At 43.3% G+C, this 20,976-nt stretch overlaps 3 protein-coding genes across 5 annotated transcripts; 2 read left to right on the top strand and 1 right to left on the bottom strand.

Moving 5' to 3' along the window:
• The first annotated feature begins 306 nt into the window (after positions 1 to 306).
• LOC115376915 (solute carrier family 43 member 3-like) lies at positions 307 to 7,438 on the top strand. 2 transcript variants are annotated; one of them, XM_030076788.1, is made up of 12 exons: positions 307 to 399; positions 962 to 1,291; positions 3,099 to 3,228; positions 3,912 to 3,958; positions 4,097 to 4,266; positions 4,695 to 4,834; positions 4,989 to 5,143; positions 5,281 to 5,421; positions 5,561 to 5,668; positions 5,756 to 5,942; positions 6,084 to 6,207; positions 6,967 to 7,438. In XM_030076788.1, exons 2-12 carry the CDS (start codon positions 1,102 to 1,104, stop codon positions 7,111 to 7,113), a joined length of 1,539 nt encoding a protein of 512 aa, XP_029932648.1. In that variant the 5' UTR covers positions 307 to 399; positions 962 to 1,101; the 3' UTR covers positions 7,114 to 7,438. The 2 variants fall into 2 exon arrangements, with proteins under 2 accessions (XP_029932648.1, XP_029932710.1); XM_030076850.1 differs by lacking the exon at positions 6,967 to 7,438 and adding an exon at positions 6,419 to 6,960 and having other exon boundaries at positions 312 to 399; positions 6,084 to 6,289.
• Positions 7,439 to 7,945: 507 nt separating this feature from the next.
• Positions 7,946 to 16,834, bottom strand: LOC115376433 (uncharacterized). 2 transcript variants are annotated; one of them, XM_030076132.1, is made up of 7 exons: positions 16,397 to 16,834; positions 15,173 to 15,504; positions 14,639 to 14,703; positions 14,264 to 14,421; positions 13,420 to 13,935; positions 10,781 to 12,276; positions 7,946 to 9,981 (listed from the first exon to the last, which is right to left on the bottom strand). In XM_030076132.1, the coding sequence occupies exons 1-7, from the start codon at positions 16,602 to 16,604 to the stop codon at positions 9,331 to 9,333; spliced, it is 3,426 nt and encodes a 1,141-aa protein (XP_029931992.1). In that variant the 5' UTR covers positions 16,605 to 16,834; the 3' UTR covers positions 7,946 to 9,330. The 2 variants fall into 2 exon arrangements, with proteins under 2 accessions (XP_029931992.1, XP_029931901.1); XM_030076041.1 differs by having other exon boundaries at positions 16,364 to 16,834.
• A 553-nt stretch (positions 16,835 to 17,387) lies between these two features.
• Positions 17,388 to 19,799, top strand: ccdc175 (coiled-coil domain containing 175). Its single transcript, XM_030056366.1, has one exon. The coding sequence runs from the start codon at positions 17,388 to 17,390 to the stop codon at positions 19,581 to 19,583; it is 2,196 nt and encodes a 731-aa protein (XP_029912226.1). The 3' UTR covers positions 19,584 to 19,799.
• Positions 19,800 to 20,976: the final 1,177 nt, after the last annotated feature.

Genomic DNA, 20,976 nt, shown 5'->3' on the forward strand with positions numbered 1-20,976 from the left:
ACTTCCATGTGTTTTCCCTGTCAACTGACATCTTTATTTTTTTTGTGATAATGTCCCTCTAAAAGTTGCTTTAGGATTAAAACACTCACTTTTCATAAGGGTAGCCTAATATAGATGCCTTGCAGAGTTGGAGAAATATAGAAAGAGCAGTGAAAACCACAAATCCACATGGCACTGGCAAGCATGTACATGCATTATTACAGTTTGAATAGGAGCTCATATGGCACCCCTATTGTTCCCGTCTTGCTTGGGACCTGGACGTTGACTTATCAGTGCATTTGTGTGCGTTCCACTTGGCCCCGCGACAGATCTCAGCAGAACGGGCGGAGAGAGAGAGAGAGAGAGAGAGAGGCAGCTCAGTGCATGACATACAGAGACTGGGGCACGGAAATATATAAGGTAAGTTACTGTGCTGCGGGTTTCTCTTAACAATATTTATCTGTAGATTACCTGGGGGCTCAAAAAGTTGGCCAAGGCGGCACAGATTGTGGTGACGTGTGTTTTGACATGTGGTGACAAAGTTTGTATAGTTCTGAATGTTTCCACAATGGAAAAGGGACAGCATTTAGCTCTCAGTATTAAATTATCACATGTTCATGTGATCTTGTATTTTATGATAATTGCATATAAAAATATGTTAAAGGCAAGTTGTAGCAGTGTGTTTTCACAGTGAGCAGCCATGTGCCGTTACGCGTTGGGACAGATAATCTAAACTAATCTGGATTACAGTCATCTCCACCTGGCGCCTTATGTCTGCTGTTTTCAAGCCTTTCTGGTTAAAAGTGGACAAAATAAACTATTGGCATGTTAGGAGCCAGTTCTTGCCTATCTGAAGGTTAGTGTCACTGTGTCTTTCACAAGAGGAAGGTGTGAAGGAGTATGCATCATCCTCTGTGATGCTTCAAAGTGGCTCAGCCTGCTCATTTTACAGCATTCCTAGGTTTTGCTTTTTTCCTGTCAGGAAAACCTAAATCACCTCAAGGAGGGATTAGAGGAACAGAAAAGTGAGCAAGACGGGGACGGAGACGACTTTCTCCAAGGAAGAGCCCTTGAGTGGAACCAGCACCCTCTGATTTTCCTGGAGAGCTGGAGGAAAGAAGCATGTCAGGGTGCAAGAGCGGGACCAGGCTGCGCTACAGGCTGACGCTGGCCTCGGGGATGCTGGAGTGTTTGTGCTTTGCAGGTGTGGTGTTTGGATATGCCTCGCTGGTGTTTGTGCTGAAGGAGGATGGTTACTTCAGTCAGTTGTGTATCAACATAACTGGTACCAATGACACACTGTCCAGGACAGGTAAGAAACTTGGTGTGGGATGGGATGCTCATGCTTTCCTCAGTATGAATGCTGGGTACACCTCAGGTGTGACTGCAGTTGCCTCTGCCCCATCCCTTTTTGTTTTCATGCCTTTATCAAGTTGAAATACATAGACCTACATATAGTACATACCCCAGAGAAAATGTGTGAGCTAACTGAAAGCAGCTGGGGCAACTGCTAAAGCCACAAGCTTCACAGTGAAAGAATCATTTGATAATCAGTTTGCAGAAGAATACCCAACCTTAATGACAAAAAAAGATGCACCATAAAACTTTAAATTTTGACTCAAGCAGAAAATTTCTTCATTTAAAAGCATGAACTTTGTTCCAGTGGAATGCTCCTTTAAAGACAGGATGTGGCTATTGAAGCTGCAATTCAATAGCCAGTGTCCATATTTGAAAGGCATTATAATAATTTACCATAATAATAGAGAGTCAGAGTTAGTCGAGGTGAGGTTAATGCCGTTTGTGATCTGACATGTTGGAATTAAAAAGTACACAGCTCCACATAAAAATAATAATAATAATAAAACCACTAGAACACAGTAACATCAGAGTAAACAGTCCCATCTTATCACAGGGGTAACTGATAAATGGCATTATGTACACTGTACATCTGTTATGTTATAAAGGAACCATAAAAAAGTAAAAACCTTTCAAATCAATGAATGAATAAATAAAATTGCCAGTCATGTGTAGAGACAACCCTGTGTCATAGCAGTTTGTGCAACAGTCACAAAATTTAAATTTAGAGACTTGCATCTCTGGACATCAGTTGTCCATTTGGTTGTCGATAGAATTGTATAACCACTAATAACTAAGGCTGTAACAGTTAATTCACTGCATCAATGCATCCATTAGAAACTCTGACAACTGAAATGCACTGATCCGCTAAAAGAAAGAAACAGAATAAATTGTTCTGACTTCAGCCTGAATCTATATGACATGTTCTGAATCAAATTATTAACAATTCTTAAAGAAAAGTCTTAACATGGTGATCTAATAGAATAATGTGAATTGCAACTCTTTTTGGCAATAAGAATAAACAACACTGTAGTATTAATGCAGTAGTAATGTCTGATTTTTTTTCACATTTCAGAAGAAATTTTCCAATCCTATTTTCCTAAGAAACTTTCCTGTCTTTCTCCACTATTGCTACTGAATAAAGCAGAAATGCCGAAAAATGGCTAGAAGTACTGTTGACTCAAATCATGGTTGACAAAGTAAAATCAAACTGAATCATTTCACAAAAAAAAAAAAAAAAAAAATGCTCTAAAATTAAATGCACTAGTTAAGCCAGGGATTCTCACACCCATTACCAGCACAGCAGTGGAGTAAGTGGATTTAGCGGAGGAAATTGATTTAAAAAGTCTATGTGAGTGAACGTTGTTGAGTTAAGCACACACCAGCTGCTGCCTGGATCACTGTCAGATTGTACTCTTGTCAAGTCCTGGACTGGTTCACATGACACGAGCACCAGCCAGCCTGCTCCCAGTGAATTCAAACACGCTTGAACAGGAGGATCATATGCCTTGACTGAGCCACCATCAGGTCAGGATGGTCCAGTCAAGCTCCGAGTCCGTGGTGGAAATATGAACAAGGCAGGGGTGCTCTTTGAGAAGTTTTCACCCTCAGTCTGGACGTGATCCTGCGAAGGATAAAGACCAAACTGATGGCTGATTCAACATATTATAGCTTGAGTGATAATGATAAAGAGGGGAAACTGAATTATGGCTCCCATGTTGTTAAAAGCCACTGGTCCCTCTGTCTCGCTCTCTGTCCTGCAGACTGTAGCGGCCAGGATGAGCAGTTCTCTCTGGTCTTCACCATCGCCTCCTTCCTCAACAACTTCCTGTGTCTGCTCAATGGTTACCTGTTCGATCGCTGTGGCACCATGGCAACCAGACTGCTGGCAGTGTGAGTTCAGTTCAGGTCTATTCATTAATTCTAATCTATTCATTTTTCTCCGGGATATTCTCTTTAGCCAAATTACATTTCATTACTGTTGTTGCCCTGAGCTGTTGATTCACTATAAGCTTAATTTGTAACCCAAATGTCAAACGAAGCACTGAAACAAATGAATTTGTACTTGTGGCCACAACTTTGTGTTTGTAAATCTTCACATGATATGAGTAGAAAAAGCAGCTGGCAAACAGTCCCATCATATGTTATTGTTCATCGCACGCTGGTCATAAAGCATCACGGCCAAATTATCAGGATGCAGTTCAGTTATTTCTACAGTTTACAGTTAGGACTACATGCATTAAGTTGAGGTTTACAGAGATAAAAAGTAGGGAGTGTCTGACAGAAGCTGAGAGATTACGTTCAAATACAACACCACTGATGTGAAGAAACCTCCTTAACAGCCTCCTATTGAGAAATAAGGCCACTGGGCTGAAGGGCACACCCGTGAAATGCCAGCCAGACAAATAAATAAATAAATAAGACAAAACGATATAACATACAATTTTACTTTGCGAAATAGTGTTTTCCCAATTGCTATGTAAATCTTTAGAATGCAGCATTTACAGGATTTATTGATTAATGAACAGGGGAGTGATGGATAGCCATTGTAAATACGGTCTTCTTTCTTTCTCTAGATCTTTGTACACCACTGGAACCCTCCTGGTGGCGTTCTCCAGTGCAGGTACACGCACATCACACTGAAGATGTGGCGATTGATCTCAAAATGGGGTCAAAACCATGTGTTCATTTTTCACCTGGTTTGAAGCACAGAAAAATTTGACGGTGTTCAACTTGTGATTTACCTCCCACTGTTGTGTAGCGTACTCTGTGCTGCTCTTCCCTGCCTTGTCCTGCATCGCTGTGGGAGGGATTCTGCTCCTTCTGACCAACATGCAGGTGGGAAACCTGTTCCCCGCCCATCGCTCCACCGTCATCACCCTCTACAGCGGTGCCTTTGACTCCTCCTCAGCTGTCTTTCTCATCATGAAGGTGAGATGTGGCTCGTCCAATTCAGATCTTCTCTCCTCCTCAACAATCACTTGAGGACATTGCATTAGACTGTGAAAGACAGCATGTACCGATTGATCTGGGCCACTCCTGTAGTGTGGCCTCCTCTGGCCAAAACACGACAATAATCTATAACACTCAATGCTTAATCGAACATAGTCACCATAATAACAAGTGGAAATATTATGGCATTTGATCACTGCATGACTGGAGACAGATCCAACTTGTGACCTTCCAAAAAATTAAAGTTACCAGCCATAGGTATGGTATTTTGAGTAAAGGTATTATAGGTCTATGTACAAGATAGGTAAGTTTTGTGTTTTTGTACCCATGTTTACTGCTAGGGGTCTGACTCATTTACCCATTTATCCATCTGTATGTGTAATCAAGAGTTTTCCCCTGCATTCCAGGTACTGCATGAACAGGGAGTCTCTCTCCATGCCTCCTTCTTGTTTTTGTCCATCTGTAGCATCATACACCTTCTCCGGACCTTCCTGCTGATGCCAAGAGGCCACATTCCCTACCATCCGTCAGAGTACTATACCTACGGGTGAGAATGATGCTACCCCTCAACCCTCTTGAAGATCAGCCTTGTCTTTTGTCTGCCCTTCATGCAGTTCAGGATCAATCAGTGAACTTGAGGTGCACTACAACTGAAAACCACACTTGATGACCCTGAGCCTTCACTCTTCCTGCTGTTGCAGATTCAGTTTTAAAAAGGCCAACACTTACAACGTGGAGGAGCTGGAGAGGATGAGGGCTGGAGCCATGGCGCGAGATTTGCAGGAGAGCAGTCAGCAGATGGACAGCACTGTCCCACCACCTCAGGATGGCTCAGAGGCCCAGGACTCAGTGAAAGGTATCATTATGGGTCAGGGTTAATGCTGTTTCATCAGTCAGGTGTGGAACAGTGAGCTTGGAAAATGACAGTCTAGGTGTTATATGCCTATGAAGTATATGTCAGTGCACACACACACACATACGCCCTCTGTCCAGTCAGTTTCCGGAGCTGTGTGCTGTCCTGGTTCTTCCTGTGGCACCTGCTGTGGCTGTCCATCATGCAGCTGAGGCACTACCTCTTCATCGGCACCCTAAACCCCATGCTCAACCGGCTGGCCAACAAAGACCCCGCTCTGGGTAACACATTCAAACCATTTACCTTCTTTGCTTAGTAATATGTGACTGTATTTTGAAGCCTTCTCCTAATTCTCTCCCATAACTCTGCTTTTCCTCTTCGTCTCCCTTTCTGACCCTCCGTCTTTCTCTGGTTGCCTAGTGAGTCAGTACACCAATGCGTTTGCCTTCACCCAGCTGTGTGGAGTGCTGTGTGCTCCCTGGAACGGCCTCATCATGGACCGACACAAGGGCAAGCCTCTGGCTCCAGGTAAATCCATGAGTGGTGGATCAGATTGGTGTGGATCAAAGATCTGACTCATTCTCTTCCAACCATCTTGATTATCTCCTCCTGCAGGGGAGACGGAGCAAGATGCAGACCTGCAGTCCTCCTCCCTCTCCCTGTTCCTCACCTCCCTCCAGTGCCTGCTGTTCTCTGTGAGCGCCTCCACTCCTCTCCTCCCGCTTCAGTACCTCACCTTCATCCTTCAGGTCCTTAATCGCTCCTTCCTTTACGGGGGCAATGCAGCCTTCATCAGTATTGCGTGAGTGCCACACACCAAACAAAACAATGCACACAGTTAGAAATTAGAACTCGCTAAGAGCTAGTGAACTTTGTTTTTGGTGGAGAAATCAATAACACACATCTGGCTCTCTCTGTCTCCGTCTCTCTCTCTGTCTCTCAGTTTTCCTGCATATCACTTTGGGAAGCTCTATGGCCTGATGATGTGTCTGTCAGCTGTCTTCTCTCTGCTCCAATACCCCTGTTTCGCCCTGGTCCAAGGAGCCTTGGGTGGCGACCCCCTTTTTGTAAGTGTCTCAGGCAAGGATCAAGACAACACAAGTGTTGGACAAATGAAACTTGTAGGACATCAAATCCAAGATAGTCAAGTTCATACTTGAATGCTTGTGAGAAACATACCTAACAGCATAATTACAGTGCAATCGCAGACATGATCAGTGAAGATTCTGTCAGGGTGTAGTACAGATTATTTATTAACATGATGCATCATTCTTGCAGTCAGTCTCGGGCTTCACACACATTTTTGATTAGTCAATCTGATGCAAACTTGGCTGGCCAAAGAACATTCAGGATCTTTATCTACTTTTCTTGTGATCGGTTGTTTTTTAATCATATCTTGGCTATACTAAGACAGATTCATCAGGGAGATCACAAGAACACATTTTTAGAAAGACTCAAGATCAGTAAGATTCATTCAGTCAGAATGTATATTGTTTTTTCATTCAAAAACCAGACATCCTTTACCCAAAAAATGTAGTATCGTTTCTCTAAGGTAATGCTTGCCAGACCTATACTGAACAATGTTTAGGTGTTGCCACTAGGAGGCTCCACAGTCTTATTTATGAAATAAGTAAGACAGTGGTTGATATACCAGGCCTGTCATACTGAGCCCTCTGCCCTAGCAAGGGTCTGGCAGCATCTGAGTGAAAGCTGTCTTTTTTTTTTTTGTTTCAGTTCAGGTTTAGATGTACATTTTGAAAGGAGTTACTTGAAAATGGAATGACCCCAAGTGTGACACAAACTAACTCCGTTTTGATCTATTGCAGGTGGACGTTGCCCTGACTCTTCTCACTCTGCTGGTGTTCATCCATCCCATCTACATCTTCATTCACTGCAGGAAAGTAGCCCAACAGCGCAAGGAAACAGATACTGTAGCCACTGTCAGCTCGACATTTCCCAAAGCCAGGCTATAAAGAGGGGAGTCTTGTTAACAAAAAGAAAAACACCAATTATCATTTCAGCTATAAATGCTTGTATTGGAAAAAGAAACTTTTCACTGGTCTTCCTCATGTCAAAAGGGATGCATAAAAAAATGTTTTTTGTACTCTTGTCAAGTCCTGGACTATCTTTTTTTATGTGTTTTGTATAAAGAAATAGTGATAACTTTTACATTACAGGGTTTTGTACAACATTTTTGTAATTTATCTGGCATGGTTTTTAACACTTGTAAGACTAGTAACATTTTCAGTGCTTTGTATAAAATCCAAAATGTTTTCAATAAAAATTATATATATATATATATATATATATATATATATATCTCAAATAAATATCTATGGACTGCCTTTCCTATGACTGATCAGTCAACCTCACTAATTAACAGGCAGGTAGATTACTGAGGAGGAAGTGTGTATACTCTCCTGTAAACTATATTTCAATGACTATTTAGCTAGATAGGTGGGCATACTGTAAATTGCCAAAAGAGGGATATATGCTGCATATCTGTGTATACCCTCCACTAAATCACTGCATATAATGTATTCTTAAGATTGATATCCAGACTGCTAGTCCCATATTACAATATGCCAGTATGTCTACAGTCTCATGTACCTTTTTGAGACAAAACTCAGGTATCAAAGCATAAAATGATGTTATTTATGAGTGTCTGTCCTGTGCTCAGCTGACAAGGCTGAAACACATCAAGCACATGACTGTGCAAACTTAAATTTCCACTTCTTACATTTTAGTGAGTATACCATTTACATGCACTGCTGTAAATACATAATCAAATTAACTGATGGTCAAAATATATCAGTATAACTTTTATTGAAAAAGTATGTTTGACAGAGGTATTTTTTACAATACAGTATGACACAGGAGAAAAAAAACTTAATATACTCTACAGATGTTGTGTATATGAATATGAATCTGCAATATCTATGAGAACATCATAGTCTATGACAACACTAATATTGTTAAGGCTGCACAATGGAGTATTGAAAAAACAATACAGTGATTTGCAAATGTTAAAATTTCAGACTTCACTTGACTTCTGAAAAAATAAAATGACATTGATGTAAACCAATATTAGCCAAGAGGAGAAGACATTTCTTTATATTCCAACTGGGGCGGCAAGGCTGGGTCACCACAAGCGGTTACATCTCACCTTCCGTTTCGTAAGAGCCCATTTTCATCTTATATCATTCAACTCAGTTACACAGTCAAGTTTTATCACCTTAGTGACACATCGAAAGTTTACATTTCCTCCCTAAAAGTCACAGAGCAGCATTAAGCACCCTAATATTTAGTCTTTGGAGTTTTCTTTAATAAATCTATTGTTGATTCATAACACATACAATGATAATATAAGAGAGAAAGCACCTTGTAGGAGTTTTAACAGTATTTCCATAATGATTTTTTAAAATCTACCTTTCAGACAAAAATGATCTACAAGCATATATAAAGAGCCACTATCATGTATATCATGTATTTACTGTTCAGATGTTCAGATAACAAAAAAAGTTATCCGCCTACTATAGGACAAAGAGGTAAGGCATCAGGTGCGCAAGGTACTTCATACACACTGAACACAGTTACATGGGGGACAGCAGTACAAAAGCACAATCTACATGAGATAGTGTACATTTTGCTCCTGAGAAAGCACAGAATATGAGATGACACTTTATTAAACATAATAACCTCTCTTGTACAAATGTCCTCACAAGTATAGAGAGATTACAAAAGTCAACCAAAGTGTGAACATTTTGCTGATCCTCATTTTTTCAAGGGTTTAATTAGGTTGGGGCTTGGATTTGGGATTGGGGTGTGGCGAAATGGGTACAACATCATGCTGTAGCTCTATTGCCCAATCTTTACACTTTATATTAGCAAAGGCCCCAGATAACGCTTTGCGCTGAATTGCTGGTATATCTGGAAATTAAAACTAAAATGAAATCAAAGCCAAACCGAGGCCTAAAAATTGAGGTACAAACCAAATCATGAACATGGTGAACCATTACACGCCTAGTTTAGAGTTTGAATTAGTATGAAGGGGAGGGTTAGGGATAGACATGTAGTTGAGAAGGTTGAGGTTAGCGGTTAGAGAATGAATGTAGTCCACGGATAGTCATAGTCACAAGCTAAGCAATACAAAACCTGTATGTCTGTGAGGGATGCTCTCAAGTCTTCTTTTATAGCTTGTCATCGTTCCTAAATGCAGTTTGCCCAATGTCAGTGTGGTTGTGATGTAGAAACAAGACTACATCTAAACTCTCTGGTGGAATGTTGGCCCTCTTCCTGTAAGAGGCCCCTCCTTCCTCCTGGACAAAGTCCTGTGCAGCACTACCTGCTACTGCCGGGGCAGCCAGGTAGGCCCGCGCTACTGTGGCTAGCAGTGGGAACTGCACAGCCTTGGTCCTCCACCACTGCAGGGGCTCCACTCCCAAGGAGGCCCCCTTGTCAGCTCTGAAAACAGACATCTCCATGTCCACAGACTCCTCCACAGAGCTCTGCCTGCTCTGTGGAGCCGAGCAGAACAGGTCCCCCAGTAGAAACTCCATACCGGAGAGTCCTGCTTGAGAGCCCGGACTTCCCAATTCATTCTCCTCTGCCTCCCCTGCGTCACTCTCCTCATCTTCGACATCGTCAAGTTCTCTGAAGTTGATAGGGGGGGTGTCTTTGAGCCGTTTGCTCCTGCGCAGGAAGTCACTCTCTGACTCTGGTGACAGTGGGGAGGGACTTCTCTTGCCGTGGCTTTGCTTCTTAGTTTGGCTGCGCCTCTTGTCCTCCTTCACTATCCTGACTGCCTCCTTCTTCAGCCACTCAAAAGTGGCTATCTGCTCCTTGAAAATGATCAAACCAATTACAGATTTAGTTTGCACAATTCTTGAGGGTGATTATATCATTTCCATTGCTTGAGGCACTATCAAATCTATTCATAGAGACTGATAGAGGGGACAAAGACAAACTTGCATGAAGACATTTCTAGACACATTAAGGGCTCTTTTTTCATAAAGATGTGCTGCACAAATTGCAGTGGACCACTGGTGCAGTGAAATTTTGGTGAGGCACAGTAGTGGGTGTGATCTTATCAATCTGGCAGCACACTGCAATTTTTGTGCCCACCAATGCCCACCTGCTCAAACCAGGTCAATGGTGTGGCACACCTAGGTTGTGTGTCATTTTTGTCATTTCAGTTGGTGGGGGCGCTTCCAACTACACATCTCTGAGATCACAAAAACTGCTTTGGGTGTTATGCTTGTCCGTTTCACTTTGATATAAATTTCTCAAGATGGAGAAAATATTTCAATCCATTGTTTATGCATTTCTATCACATCTCACTTGTGAGTGGTTATATTATCATATAAACAAACAGCTAAACATCATGGGAAAGAAAGAGTAATGATATTGCATTTTTATTCTCACCAACAACTCAAAGATTAGTTATCCACACTGTTTTAAGGACCTATAAATAAAACATGCAAAGTGCCCCAAAGGGTCAAGGCAACAGGCCTTGCATTTGGGACACAATCAGGGAATAAAGGACAGCCTTACCTTTGAAGCAATGGCAATAATAAATGTTTCTCCTATATTAGACTTTACGAGGTTGTGGCGAGACACAAGCTTAGGTCTGTGACTTACCTTCATTTCCATAAATCCAAGCCCATGGAACTGGGGGTCGAGGGAGCATGCCACGCACAGAGCCCTGTTAACAACAGGGTTGTCATAGCAACTTGCTAAGTTCCGCCTCATCATCCTCTTCACTTCCTTCAAGATGGCTGATGAATCTCCTGACCGGGGTTTAAGGTGGCGGGAGAGGAGACCAGTGAGGATGGGCTTGACCAGGGAGAGTCGGGGGAAGGCCTCCTTGGTGAGAGTTCGACAAGCCACATCCAAAGGTTTGAGGACCAAGCAGAGATCCTCGATAACCCTCCAGTCAGAACGCTGGGGAGCCGTAGTGCCAGCTGGTGATGTGTTGGTGGCGGTGTTTGAGTAAGAGTTGACAGCTGATCTAGACTCTGAAGCAGTAGGATTGCTGGGGTCCTCTTTAACTAAGTTCTCTGTTTTTACCTCCCTTACAATATCACAGACCAGGTTTCGATGTTTTACGAGGGTGTTTAACAAATCGTAAAGCTTATTCCAGCTTGGCCGGCTGTGAGCCCAAGACTTCAGCTGAGCCTGTTCTTGCTTTGGAATAGTTTGCAACAGGCTCTGCATGTGGTACTGAGATCTGTTTGGAGTGAACATGTTTGAGAGAACACCCTGAAATAGGCTGAGGGTCTTGGAGATGACAGGGTGCGACATCACCTCCTCAATGCAGCCCTGCACAGCGCTTAAGAAACACGGGATGGATGGTAGCCCTTCACTAGAAGAATGAGCGTGTTCTAGACCATGTAGCTCGTCGGAAGACACAGAGTCCTCCCTCTCCAGAAATGTTGTTGAGTTGGGGTGGGGGCCATTGCCTGTGGTCTCCCCACTTTTCTCACTCCCCGTTACCTCCAACCTCATCTTTTCCCTTCCCTCCCCTCCCAGCACGACCAGATTGGGTTGGAAGATTCCCCACTCCTGGGCCATAACTTTCACTTGGGCCTCCACTGCTCCCAAACTGTGCTCTCCTGCTCCAGTCTCGGCCACTCTTTGAGTCGTCAGGGCCAAGTTATGAAAAGTAAAGTTAGCGTCTATGTAATGTGCCCAGAGCGTGACGTACCTCTCAGTGCCACTTTGCCATTTGTGGAACCAAATGTCTACACTCAAAGTGACAAAGTGAGGAACGTCCCTCCGAGAGCCGTGGGGTCGACCACGTCTCCGAGGCTCAAACTCGATAGGAGCAGTGTAGTCAGAAATGTCCTCATCTTCCTCACTCCCTGCTTTCCTCCGCAACAGCTGAGCCAACCTCTTCTTGCCTTTGGTGTGGTTTTCTTTCAGGAGGCTCTCCAGCAGGGACGCAGAGGGCAGCTCCTTGTAGGAGGGCAGCAGGGTGTGGAGCAGCTGTTTGAAGCCTTCCCCTTCCACTAAAGCTGGGGGATGGAGGTCTGCGATGATGAAGCTGGCAATGGCGTCAGTCACTTGAGTAGCCATGACATGTGGGAGCATGCCGACCAGACCACCGGTGAGGACTGGTGCCTGTGGTCTCTGACCTGTCCACAAACAGGACAAATCCCAAGTTAGCAGAGTGACAAGACATTTTCTCCAAAGCTAGTTCAAGCTGTAATTTGCACTACATGGCCATATGTCCTGTACATTGTATCCACTGTCAGGAGATACAGCGTATAGAATAACATTACTGTCTGGAGAAACTGAAAGCAAGGCTGTTTTTGTTTCTGAAACACTGCCATTATGGAGCTATAGTTTTCATTGGACAGCAGCGTTTTTACTTTGAAGCACTGTATAACTTATGAAATGCCAAAGAAAAACCTAAGAAAAAAATAAATAATAAAATAACTATAAATAAATGCTAACAGTGTAACATCACATAAAAACAAAACATTAGGCCTAAAATTTTGATCAGTAAAGGACCGATTTAAGTTTACCACAGTGTTGACAATGACATAAATGCAGTCCAGAAAATGTTTGAAGAATTGATTTATAATCAGAGTATATAAAATATCAAATTCACTAGCTGAATCTCTCCAGTCATGTCACCCCCAAGCCTTCTAGTACCAACTGCATTATAAAGCACTGATTTTAAAATCAGATTAAAAAGGCTAACAGACCCTGCAGTCTGGCTCCTTACTGTCCTCAAATGGTACATGGATGGCAAGATGATACTTTACATGAATCACAGTGGCACCAGACTGATGTAAAAAGCACTGCTGTTATCTCTGAATATTTCTTGTCACATGATTGCAAAAACATGTGGCCACATCTTCCTCTGCATGGTTTATTTCCATTAAAAAAAATAATAATAATAAAATAAATAAATAAATAAAAAAAATAAAAACAAAAAAAACACACACACAAAATGGGATACCAGTCATTATTATTTTGCTTGTTTTAATAAAATAAGATTGTTCCTGTCATATAACGTGACTGAGAATTCTGCATCAGAAATGTTAGAAACACATTTTCTTTACAAACAAAAAACCCATTATTATTATTATTGTTGTTGTTACTAGTGTTGTTGTGATTAATAATAATAATACTCATAATCATAATTATTATAATAACAATAATAATAAAGGTCAAGATATTGACCATTAAGGGATTTTCCCTTTTTTTCCCTTCTATTTTCCATTTAATTGTGTCTTAAAAGTTAAGAGGAGGTAGAAAGCAATAGTTACCGGTTGTCAGAGGACTCCGATCCTTGGCTCCGTCCCGCAGTTTGATGTGGTGCTTGGTGCCCAGGTGGTTCTGGATGTCGGTGGCTCCTCCTCCACAGCCCACACGGTCCCCACATAACTTACACACCGCAGTGTTCCGGTCCAGGGGCCGTCCGGTTGGGTCTGGCTCAAACCCAAAAAAGTGCCAGGGGCTGTTTCGGTTCACCTTGGGGTAGCTCAGCAGCTTCTCGGTTCCAGGAATAAAATCGTACTTTTCCATTTGATAATAACCAGGGGATGGGAATGCAATTAGGGAAGAGGAGATAGATGCGGAGGCAGAAGCCGGACCTGAATCACCAGCTGCATCTGAGTTGGACATGGTCGTCACGTCACTGATGATGGGCATGGGACTCTGTGATTGGCTGTTGTCTGACCACAGGGAGGAACTGCTGGGCTCTGGGAGGGTGACCACCTGGATGTCCTGGAGGATCCGCAGGATCATGTCCTTGTCTCCAAGTTCAAACTTCATACTGTCACCTGTGTCCAAAAAAAAAAAAAGGAAATGGAGAGTGTGTAGCAGTTTTAACTATGTATCTTTGAATTTTTGGGACCTTCTTTATTACAGTTAAAAAATAAAAACAAAAAAATTAAAAAGAAGAAATGCTCACTTTAAAATATAATATGAAAATCAGTGCATATTAGTAAATCTTGGTTAAAATAATTCTAATTGAGTTGCACAGAAAAAAGACATTTCATGACCTTTGCAAGTTTGTGCAACTTTAGAAGATATTTAGTTTCGGTAGTTCAGTTAAGAACTTTTATTTGCTGAACAGACTGGGACAAGACCAGTCTTGACAGAACTCACCTATCCCGAGGCCAAGCAGGGCTGCATAGTCCTTGCTGATCCAGACCTTGAGTTCTGCTCCCTCTGGGATGGGCTGGGACACTCGGTAGTAGATGTGCCGATAAAACTGGAACACAACCAGGTTGTGTTCCTCCTCACTGCCAGCATATGTCACATACCTGAAAGACAAGGTCCACTGAACATGCATAACAGTGACCAACAAAGTGAGAGCTAACCCTAAATATGATTGTCGAAACACCAATAAAAAGTATGACAATGCAAGGATGTCAGCTTGCATTTTGGCCAAAGCATGTCTAACCACATCTGTACTAAAGTGTAAAAGAGGGATTGCATTAAAAACTTATTCAAGAGGGAAAAACAGTAAAAACCACTCACCTCATCCAGTTAGATTTGTTTTCATCAGAAGCATCTACATAGAAGAACGTAGCATCATCCCTGATCTGGAGATGGGAGCAATGTTTATTATAAACATGATATAATACTGTACAATGTACAATGCCCTCTTATGTATGATCAATGGCTTAAAATATGAGAATCAGTTATCACTGCAGAGTTGGGACACTGCATTGCAAGACACCAGGATTTTTTACTTGTGTTGATCTGTAATGTTTATGTGACTCAGATATTTAATCCCTAAATCAAACGGCAATGAAAAATATGCATTAAGTTGACTGTGTTATTTATCAGTACCAAAGGCTCAACAAGTACTCTGTCAGGTTGTGAGATTTCTGACTTTTACAAAAAAAAAAAAAAAAAAAAAAAAAAACACTCTTTAAATTTTTTACATTAATTTTTCACAACACAAATTCTTTCCAAACCCTGATTCCAAACTGTCTGTATGGGCACAATAATGACTATAAGATTTTGTTTGTAACTGTTGAATCACTCTTTGCAGATTTGTCTACTCACAGCCCAAGCATATCTGAAGTTCTGCAGTTGTCCTCTGGACATTTCTCCTACAAAGGGCCCAAACATTAAGCCCTGCTGAAGGTGACACTTGGCATACACTTTTAGCACTGCCATCTGCTCCTCACTGGAGGATCCAGGACCAGGCATGCCGCCACCCCCAGAATCCCTACACAGACGCAGGCACGAGGGCAGGGACAGAGTTGCCCGGGAGGGGCCACCCTGGAGCCACGGCTCCCCAGGTGGCAGCACCGCGTCAGGGATATAGTTGTGGTTTGGTGTGGTCTGGAGCGCCGGGATGTCCTCGATGAATTCTTCCTGGCCAAAGTCAAAACCTGGAGAGGCAAACAACGCAAAAAATTTAAACTGGCAATTCTATTTATACAGTCAATGACCCACTTTAGTCACTACTATCAAATTCATTGTATTCACAGGTGTGAGACTCAGAGAGAAGCCATAGCAATGACTACTGCAAGGATTTCACAAATGCCAGAGCAGTTCTTTGCCTTGCTTCCCATCAGTTTTGTATTTGTCATCTTAATCATCTCATTAGGTTAAAGTTGTTGTATTTGTGCTACATCTTAAAATTAATGTTAAAATGTACCCTTAACCCATTTCTATTGCTGCTTGCTGCTGGGATAACTATAACATTTTTGACAGCATCTGCTTGACTGTTATGAGGGTGAGTAGATCATAAAAAATAAAACAACAATTATAATAACACTGCTTTGGGCATGTTATACTGCTTTGCTGATGTGACACGTTTACTCTGAAGTTAGGGACTGACGATAGACTCAGCTGAAGACCTTAATCCCAAATTATCAAAACAGTGAATTCCTGCAGTTTAATGCGGTGTTGAGCTGACAAGTGCTTCATAACGTTAGTTGTGTTAGTTGTTTCACCTTTACTCGAGATTTTCTGCCAAGCCTTACGTTTTGTCCTAGCGTCCCTGATTGTCTTTCCCCTCTTTGTTTTTGACTCCTGTACACCACCTCAAAATGCCAAATCAACAAATAGCAATTGTTTTCTTTGACCCCAACATTTGAAGGGGGCGGGGTGCATGCTACAAATGGCATCGTCAATGCACTGTGCAGCCATTTTTATGCACATGGCCCATCCAAAAAAAAATATCTTGCCACCAAGGACGTTTTTTGGGGTGGTGTTTGAGGTTAGTGAGTGTTAGTTGTGTATCACCTTGACTGTCAAAGAAACCGGCTGAGGACGCACAGGAAGACGGCTCGAAAAAATCGGCACGGTGTCGACGCCTGAGGTGACTTCTTAAATTCGTTGTATTCCCACCTTTGGCAAGTACTATTTTTCGGCATAAACGGCAAATAGCCTCGCCGGAATTCAGAGGCTGTCCTCTTTCGTCTGCTTTCAAGCCGAAATACATCCACACCGTGGATTTGCTTCTCGGTTTACTGATGAGATCCATTTTTACTGTTGTTGTTGTCCTCTTTGATCCAGACGAGGTACCGTTGGCTGCTGTTAGCAAGCCTTGCTAACTCACACAGAAATACGTTATATAGATAAGACGCCTCGCGGTGTGTCAACTTACTGAACCGTTATATTTCACTTGAACACAGCAAATGTATTCTCACAGTGTTCCCATTGTGGGTAAACTCTCCAAATGTCGAAATACTTTGAACAGCTCTGGGGCCGGTGCTGACACAGTCTCTGCAGCCTAATAAACAGCTGTCACAGGAGTGCGCTTACTATCTGATCTGTTTCTATGCTCGCCGTACGTCGTCCATACTTCCGGACGGACGCTGACAGACTGATGATTGGACCATTACTGCCACCCCCCAGTTTGGCGTTAATTATTGTTAACCACCGTTAACACACTTTGAGAGTCCAGGTGCCACCTTTACGTCGGTTCAAGACATTTTACACGATGCTGGCGCCTCAGGTAAAACTGCCTTGCACTGTTTCACCGGTGAGATGTTAACATTGTTCCGTTACACGTAGAATTTATACCGAAAGTCACCCAAATAACCTAGTTTGTGTACACTTGCCATGTCATCAATATTGCTTCGCTTTGACATTGCATTTCGCATGGCTATTGCGCCATGGCTCCACTGACTCGCCGTAGCTGCAGGCTTGCGTAGCTTTTAATGTGGGGAAGCGAGGGGAGGGGGGGTAGTCGTTGCCATGGTGACCGACTCACATCGCATACACACACGTCTTCAAGCCTAACTAAAACACACAGAGGGCTAAAATGACTTCTTGTTTGGTTCCCGAGTTTGCTGCCGTGGTGGCTGTTTTGGAGCATGTGAAGGAACTGGACAAGCTGGTGGAGGAGGAGGGAGCACCGCTCACCTGCGAGGCCTGTCACCATCGCACAGAGATAGTGGCTGCTGTCACCGAGCTGGAGGCCATCAGGCGCGCTGTCCACGAGCAGCTGGAGGTGGAAACCATCAAAAACAGTAACCTGAGACACCAGCTTCACGGTATGCGGGAGAAAATCAGCCGAGAGATCATGGCTGATGTGGCGGCGGCCAGGGAAAGAAATGCCAAAGAGATAGAGCAGCTGCATAACGACATCAACACCGTCTCACAGCAACAGGAGGCCATGGTGGAGAGACAGAAAGTGCTCTTGAGACAAAACGCTGAGCTGTGCGCAGAGAGAGAGCAGTGCAAGACTGAGCATGAGAATAACACAGTCACCCTAAGCTGTCACATAAGTCAAATGTCCGGCCTGAAGGTCCAGTTGAACCAGACACTCAAAGACGAAGAGGACCTCAAGACTTGCATCGCTGCTGTCAAAGACAACAAAGTGACTCTACAGCATAAAATGATACAGGAGATGGAGGCGTTGACTGTGACCAACGACGGCCTGGTTAAAGAGGTGCAGCAGACTGTGAAGAAAATTCACCAGCAAAGGCGAGACAACGCAAAGAACAAGAGGGAGTTGGATAGAGTTAATGATGAGATACGGGACAAGAACATCCGTCTCAGTCAGCTGGCATGTCGCATCGCCCAGCTGGAGAAAAGTATCACTGGACTGGCAGCTTCTCAGCACCAGTGTGAGAAACAGCTGGAAGAGCACAAGGAGATGCTTAAAGAACTTGCACAGCAGAGAGAAACGCTGGAGAAGCAGCCCCATGAGCTAAATGAGACCTTCGACGACGCCACCCAACATCTTAAAGAACTCATTGCCACAGTGGACTGTGAGATGGAGGAGGGCAGAGCCATGGGAAGCATCCTTCAGGATTCCCTGGCCGAAGTCTTGGAGCAATTCACGGCTCAACAGAGAATAGAGAACGGAGTGAAGGCTGAAAACCTCGGCATTTCCCGACGACTGGAACAATCTCAACTGCGACTCGAGATGCGAATCAAAAGCCACAATGAGATAAGCGAGATGGACGAGCAGATCACACAACTCCAGGAGATCAGCGTCATCGAGGAGGATCTGTTTCAGAAGAATCGTAATGGCTTGCAGGGCCAGCTGGAGATTGAGAGGGAGAACATCAGCCAGTTTGAGGAGAAGAAAAAGCAATTAAGTCAGGATCTGGACAAGGCGAAGAAGGAGCAGGAGGAGCACGTGGCACAAGTCACCGCTGACATCGACAACATGAGGAGGAGATATCAGGAACTAGAGCGAGAGAGAGTTTCGCTCCAGCAGCACCAGGGTGTAAGCGGTAAGATTGACTCGCTGATGAGGCTCACGTCCCAGGCCGAGTTAGACTACAAGGAGATGGAAAGGACATACCAGCAGGAAATGCAACAAATCATCTCTGAGACTGAGCATGTCACGGAGTGCAGTGAGGAGAAGGAGAGGGAGGTGCAGGAGAAAGAGGAGGCCCTGAGGAACGTGGAGGTCAGGTTTGACAAGGAGCAGTCCACACACCAGCGACTGGAAAAACTCATCTCTAAGCTGAGGAGTCAGAGAGACCAGCTGGAGATGTCTATTCAGGAGCTGAAGGAGAACACCTGCTCTCTTCTTCAGCCCAAGGAGGAGATGAAGGCACAGCTGGAGGCGCTGCGAGCGCAGTATCTGAACCAGCTGGACAGCCAGGCCTCAGAGCTGGGGTCGGTGGAGAGGAGCATCTATAACACAGAGGTGAAGCTGGAGCAGGTCAGCATGGAGAACAGCAGGCTGCACCTGCGGATAGCGTTGATGAAGGACGACGTGGCCATGGCGAGGAAGGACAGATACTTGCAGGAGATTCACTGCTTCAGAGAGGAAATCGGCTCCTTGTATGAAGGTTTGGAGGAGGCCTGGAGAGAGGACTTGCGGTTGACTAAGGAGCGCCAAGGCAACGACCAAACTTTGTTGGAGTCCATGGATTCTCTGTTGAAATGTCAGCAGACCCGGAGGCTTCAGTTAGAGAACATCAGCACACATCTGAACCAACAGCTGTCATGTATCAGCAAACTACTGGATAGGCAAATCAATTTAAGTGTCAAATGAATTCATAACAATAAATCTCAGCATAACTGCATAAAAGAATACAATGTGAGGAATGACACAGAATTGAAACAGCTCAAGGGTGTTGACCACATTAAAAAGCATCAAAATTGCAATGTGTTCACTTTTTATTTTTGATAGTGACCCCAACACCCCCTCGTCATATATACTGCATATGCATTTTTAACAGAAAACTATAGTAGTCTGTGTTTCGTTCTGTTAACCCTTTGTCAAAATGTAAACAAATAAACTTTGAAAGTGGCTAATTTGGAGTAATTTCTCAGGCACTGCAGTCGCCGATTGGAGGGGAATTTGGATTTTGTTTTGTTTGTTTTTGCTGTCCAGTTCCATCAGTTTGCTCCATACAGCTTTGAACTGAACTGAGTTTGATCAAACTTCAACCAAAGATCCCTTAGGCCTGCAGAGCTGTCTTGTTGGCAAACCAGGCAGGTAATGTCCTGCTGAATAACATCTAGAGCAGTGTGAACAGTAGTAGAAGAACTCATGAGTTATCCGCGGTGCGTCCAGCTGTGAGAGGGATGGAAACACCTCGCCACACTCCTGACCACCAAAACACACCTGACCACCTGACCACTCAAACACAGAGGCACTAGGAGCAGCAGTTTCACTCACATGATCCAGCGTGGGTGCAAAGATATTTGGGTTGCATATTCTAACCATGAATGTATCAGTTCACAGCATATAATAAGGCCAGAAACCATTCCAGAGCTGCACAATGTTTTATTTATGTTTTACCTGCTGCAGGGTTAGTGGGCCTCCTTGCTCTTACACTGCTGTTATTTAACCGAATGCCATGTCTTGTTGACAAATGGCTCCGCATATTAGTCATATTGCCATCCGTTCTTGAAATCGTTGCTTGCACTTTGCCAAGCTTTTGGATTTTGATTTTGCACGCCGATGTGTAGTTGTTGTTGTTGTTGTTGTTTTTTAACCTTTTCAGATGATGTTCTAGTTCTATGTAATCTAGAATCTTGGACTAGTCATTAGGTACTAATGATGACCTTCACCCCCTTGCAATCCAAATCAAAATGTAACTAAACTTGTTTCTTCCCTTTGCCTTAGATAAAGGGACAGTTCACTGGTTTCAGCAAGAGGGATATTTGTGGATATTGATCTGATCACTTTACCTCGAAATCCTTTACTGTCTCCTGTCCAATCTTTCAAAATACTATTGGCTGCTGCCTCATATATCATACAACTATAGCCAAAAGTGGGTGAATGTATTCATCAATAACTGTTTATCTGACCTCCAGATATATGCCCACATCTCACCACTGTGCATGGGCATGAATGTATGTCTGTATATCAGCTCCATAATAAAATGTAAAAGTGAAACTGGAAATAGACAAAGGCAAACTGAAAAGGAGAAGAGCAA

Source organism: Myripristis murdjan, chromosome 1, assembly GCF_902150065.1.
Source record: "Myripristis murdjan chromosome 1, fMyrMur1.1, whole genome shotgun sequence".
NCBI classification, from domain to species: domain Eukaryota; kingdom Metazoa; phylum Chordata; class Actinopteri; order Holocentriformes; family Holocentridae; genus Myripristis; species Myripristis murdjan.

Bases quoted from the DNA above. Each gene is read 5' to 3' on its own strand.
- ccdc175 (XM_030056366.1), top strand. From the start codon at position 17,388: ATGACTTCTTGTTTGGTTCCCGAGTTTGCTGCCGTGGTGGCTGTTTTG.
- LOC115376915 (XM_030076788.1), top strand. From the start codon at position 1,102: ATGTCAGGGTGCAAGAGCGGGACCAGGCTGCGCTACAGGCTGACGCTG. The intron at 5,144-5,280 runs GTATCATTATGG...CCCTCTGTCCAG, and splicing joins GGCCCAGGACTCAGTGAAAG to TCAGTTTCCGGAGCTGTGTG. The intron at 6,208-6,966 runs GTAAGTGTCTCA...GATCTATTGCAG, and splicing joins TGGGTGGCGACCCCCTTTTT to GTGGACGTTGCCCTGACTCT.
- LOC115376433 (XM_030076041.1), bottom strand. From the start codon at position 16,604: ATGGATCTCATCAGTAAACCGAGAAGCAAATCCACGGTGTGGATGTAT. The intron at 15,505-16,363 runs GTGATACACAAC...TTGCCTCTCCAG, and splicing joins CGGTTTCTTTGACAGTCAAG to GTTTTGACTTTGGCCAGGAA. The intron at 12,277-13,419 runs GTAACTATTGCT...GTTTGTGGACAG, and splicing joins TCGGAGTCCTCTGACAACCG to GTCAGAGACCACAGGCACCA.